At 36.0% G+C, this 5,212-nt stretch overlaps 1 protein-coding gene across 1 annotated transcript in view; it reads right to left on the bottom strand.

Moving 5' to 3' along the window:
• The window catches only part of EYA3 (EYA transcriptional coactivator and phosphatase 3), a 100,638-nt gene that overhangs the window by 19,442 nt on the left and 75,984 nt on the right, over window positions 1–5,212 (bottom strand). The window contains exons 12-13 of the mRNA XM_014546752.1: window positions 2,294–2,419; window positions 751–840 (exon numbers count right to left, since the gene is read on the bottom strand). Coding sequence (XP_014402238.1) covers window positions 751–840; window positions 2,294–2,419 — 216 coding nt within the window. The remainder of the gene's footprint in view (window positions 1–750; window positions 841–2,293; window positions 2,420–5,212) is intronic.

The following is a 5,212-nucleotide window of genomic DNA, read 5'->3' as shown; positions in this document are numbered from 1 at the left end:
GGGGGGTGTGGGAAGAGACTGGACAAAAATCGTACACCTATGGATGAGGACAGTGGGGGGGGTAAGGGCAGAGAGTGGGGTGGGAACTGGGTGGAGAGGAGCTATGGGGGAAAAAAGAGGAACAACTGTAATAATCTGAACAATAAAGATTTACTTTTAAAAAAAAAGGTAAAATTGAAGAATAGTCAAATACACTTAAGAACACAAATAATCACCTGGCCGGTGTGGCTCAGTGGTTGAGTGTCAACCTATGAACCAGTATGCCAGGGTTCAATTCCCAGTCAGGGCACATGGTTGTGGACTCAATCCCCCAGTGGGAAGTGAGTGGGAGGCGGCCGATCAATGATTTTCTCTCATCATTGATGTTTCTATCTCTCCCTTCCTCTCTGAAGTCAATAAAAATATATATTAAAAAAAAGAGCACAAAAAAGTCAAACCCACCGTATATATTATTTAATATATATGAATAAACTGAAATTTTGGAATCTGTGTTTTGCCTAATGGGTTGGCAAAACAGAGCTAGATCACTTCCAGAAAAACAATAAAATTTTTGAGCCAATAAAATTGAGGGATAGAACCAAGACTGTGATGACTTAGCCAAGGCACTATTTCTACAAGACTATATAGATCTAAGTAACCAGCTGGCCTCTCCATACCCACCCTAACCACATATCCTCTAACTAAATAAGCACTAAATAGTTACTGAATAAAATGTTTCATTAAAGCACAGAAACAATTTAAAATGCTTACCTCTAAGTCATTGAAAAATAGGTGTGTATCAGCCACTTCAAAAATCATTTCTTCCATAGTTAAACCTGAGCCAATCACTACTGTTGGGTCCTGGAATACAATAAGAGAAAAATTGCTTGACTTGATACTCACAGATCTGGTTCTGATCTTTAAATATTTAAAAATTATTTGGGTCAAGGCCAGAACAACACAGACCCATAATAGTGCTTCCAACTATTACTGATGCAATTTCATTCAGTTTTAAGAATCTGGAATTGTGAAAAGTTAAAAATTTCAAGACTTTAGTTTCTAGAAGACCAAACCCACTTAAAAACAACAATAACAAAAACAACCGTGTCGTCCCGTGCACCGTACGGTTGATGGTTTGATTCCTGGTCAGGGCATATGCCCAGTTGGCAAACTCAATGCCCTGTAGGGACGTGCAGGAGGTAGCCAATCTATGTGTTGCTCTCACATCAATGTTTCCCTCTCCCTCTCCTTTCATCTCTCTCTGAAACTCAATAAAAATATTAAAAAAACACACAACACTTGAATTTTTTGGGGGGTAAAATTCTGTTTCAGGAGAAACTCAAACTATTGCTAAAATATTAATATTGTAACACCCATTATCTTCCCTACACACACACACAGAGTATAATACCAGAAATCAGCTATCTGACAATCTCAACAACCAGGAAATAAGTAAACAAAGGCTGAAGAGTCATAATATTTGCAGGAAAAGCAATGCACTTAGCTTACCCTCATCTTCAACCCCCAATGCACTTAGTTTTAAAATGAACAACCAGGTCTTCATTTAGAGGCTGTATGCTCTTATTTAATTTATTTAATTATGTTATAAACAGCCTAGTTATGGTATTTAGCATAGGAGCTTGCCAGTCTATATACTAAAAGTCTGTGGAAATTACTCCTAACACAAACATTTGTGACAATAAGGAATATATGGGAATAGTAAGAGAGCAAAAGAGGCAGATATTTTTATAAAATCTATTTAAAATACAGAAAAATAGGTGCCTGAAGGTAGTTTAGTGTAGAAATATATAGGCAATAGCTCAAAAACAGCTCATCCCTCTATTAAAACTGATGTTTAGATTAATGACAAAACAAGTTAAATTCTGCTTGGTATATTTAATTTAAGAAGGTATGTAATCTCTTTTAGAAAGATACTTTATATTTTATCTGTAATTTGAACTAGGTAAATGAAATGTACAGTTTAGGTTGTTAAAAGAAACTTAAGGGATAATAGATTGGTTTTTGGAATATATAATCCCGAGACTCCACTCTGTTTTGAGCATCATTCCCATACTTCATTTATACATAATACACTCTCAAAGAACTTCAGCTTTCACCACTTACCTCAGGTCTAGTCTCTAGCTTTATCATCAACTCTGCCTGACCATGCAGCCTGCCTGGTAAAAGCTACTTGGTGAAATTTAACATGGAAAGGCCCAGGGTAAGGTGGAGGTAGCAGAGAAAGTGATTTTGGTTACCTGCTCTTATAGCAGAAAAGGGATGGTTACAACAAAGGAAGAAAGACTCAAATTACCTTTCCATACTTCTGGGCATAGGATCCAGTAAGAAGGGAGTGAAAGATGATGATAGTTTCATCCAAGTCCCACAGAAATACCCGCTGAGGGAGGAAAATATGAAAAATAATGAGTGAACATCTTTTCTAATCACAATGGGATAAAGCAAGAAATTAATGGAAAACTGAAAAATTCACAAATACGTGAAAATTAAACAACACAATTTTAAATAATCAAGGATGGAAGAAGAAATCACAAGTGAAATTAGAAAATACCTTGAAATGAATGAAAATAAAAACGCAACAACAAAAAAATTTGTAGTATGCAGCAAAAGCAGTGCTAAAAAGGAGATTTACAGCTGTAAATGCATAACTTAAAAAAGATCTCAATGAATAACCTAACTGTACAATTTAAAAAACTAGAAAAAGCCAGCAGAAGGAAGGAAATAATAAAAGTTAGAATGGAGATAAATAAAGCATAGAATAGAAAAATAATCAAGGAAAATCAACAAAACTAAAAGCCAGTTCTTTAAAAAGATCTATAAGCCCTAGCTAGTTTGGCTCAGTGGATAGAGCATCAGCCTGCAGACTGAAGAGTCCCAGGTTCAATTCCAGTCAAGGGCACATGCCCCTTAGTGGGGGGCATGCAGGAGGCAGCCAATCAATGATTCTCTCTCATCATTGATGTTTCTCTCTCTCCCTCCCTCTCCCTTCCTCTCTGAAATCAATCAAAATATATTGTAAAAAATAAAAATCTATAAAATTGACAACTTTTTAGACTAAGAAAAAGAAAACTCAAATGACTAAAATCAGAAATGAACATTATTACTAATTTTAGACTTTAGAAATAAAAAGGATTATAAGAGAACACTATGGACAGCTGTACACCAACAAATAACCTAGGTGAAATGAACAAATTTCTAAAAAAACACAAAGTGCCAAATGACTCAAGAAGAAATAGAAATTCTGAATAGACCTTTAACTGGTAAGATGATTGGATCAGTAATCAAAAACATCCCAAGGAAGAAAAGCCTAGGACAAGATGGCTATTCTGGTAAATCCTACCAAACATTTAAAGAAGTCGTCTTAAGCTATTCCAAAAAGTTGAAGAAGAGGGAACATTTCTTTTTTTTTAATTTTTTAATTATATTTTTATTGATTTTTTTACAGAGAGGAAGGGAGAGGGATAGAGAGTTAGAAACATCGATGAGAGAGAAACATCGATCAGCTGCTTCCTGCACACTCCCCACTGGGGATGTGCCCACAACCAAGGTACATGCCCTTGACTGGAATCGAACCTAGGACCTTTCAGTCTGCAGGCCGACACTGTATCCACTGAGCCAAAACAGTTAGGGCAAGGGAACATTTCTTAACTCACTCTATGAAGCCAGCATTACCCTGATACCATCAAAAGAGTAAAAAGACAATCCACAGAATGGGAGAAAATATTTGTATATCATATATCTGACAAAGGATTAATATCTAGAATATATAAAAAATTTCTAAAACTCAATAAAAACAAATTTAAAACTCAGTTTAAAAATGGGTAAGTACCCTGGCTGGGTGGCTCAGTTGGTTGGAGTGTCATCAAATACAGAAAAAAGGTTGTGGATTTGATTCCTAGTCAGGGTACCTATGGGAGACAACTAATCGAGGATTTTCATTTTCTCTCTCTTCTCTCTCTCTCTCTCTCTCCTCCCCCCGCCTCTCTAAAATCAATGAACAGCCTGGCTGGTGTGGCTCTGTGGTTGATCATCGACCTATGAATCAGGAGATCAGGATTCAATTCCTGGTCAGGGCACATGCCTGGGTTGCAGGCTCGATCCCTTGTATGGGATGTCCAGAAGGCAGCTGATCAATGATTCTCTCTCATCACTGATGTTTTTATCTCTCTCTCTTCCTCTCTGAAATTAATAAATATATATGAAAAATAAATAAAATCAATGAACATATCCTCAGGAATAAGAAAAAAAGGGCAAGGAATTTGAATAGACATTTCTCTAAAGAAAATAAACAAATGGCTAATAAACACATGAAAAGATGTTCAACATTATTTGTCATTAAGGAAATGCAAACCAAAACCACGAGATACCACTTCACATCTATTAGGATGCCTATTATCAAAAATATGGGTGAGGATGTAGAGAAACTGAATCCTCATGCATGCTGATGGGAATGTTAGATGGTATAGCCACTATTGAAAACATTTTGGTGGTTCCTCAAAAAGTTGAACATAGAATTACCATATCATCCAGCAATTCTACTCCTAGGTTTACCCAAAATCACTGAAAAGAGGTACTCAGAGATACTGGTATAGCATTGTTCATAGCAGCACTATTTAGCAGCTCAAAGGTGAAAGAACCCCAGGTGTCCATCAACAGGATGAATAAACAAAATGCGGTATATACATAATACTACAATGAAATAGTATTCAGCCATAAAAAGGAACAAAGTTCTTATGCTTGCTACAAAATGAATGGACCGTGAAAAAAAGTCTGTCATAAAAGGATAGATATTGTATTATGCTATTTTTTATGAGATATCTAAAACAGGCAAATTCTAAAAGACAGGAAGTAGAACAGAGGTTAATAGGGGCTAGTGGAGAGAGAAAAGGGAGTTACTGCTTAATGAGTACAAAGTTTTTGTGTAGTAGGATCGTGGAAATAAATAGTGGCAACAATTAAATAAGTTTGTGAAAACATTTAATACCACTGAATCACACTTAGAAATAGTAAATACTATGTTAAGTATATTTTACCACAATTTTCAAAAATGAGCTCTCTCTCTCTGTTTTTCCCAAGAACCATATTAGGACTTTAGATTTTCTTTCTTTCTCTTTCCTTTTCTTTCCTTTCCCTTTCCCTTTCCCTTTCCCTTTCCCCTTTCCTTTTCCTTCCTTCCTTCCTTCCTTCCTTCCTTCCTTCCTTCCTTCCTTCCTTC

The sequence above is a fragment of the Myotis brandtii genome, unplaced genomic scaffold (assembly GCF_000412655.1).
Source record: "Myotis brandtii unplaced genomic scaffold, ASM41265v1 scaffold456, whole genome shotgun sequence".
In the NCBI taxonomy this organism is placed as follows: domain Eukaryota; kingdom Metazoa; phylum Chordata; class Mammalia; order Chiroptera; family Vespertilionidae; genus Myotis; species Myotis brandtii.
Note: the sequence above shows the minus strand (reverse complement) of the source record. Positions and strands in the feature narration are given on the sequence as shown.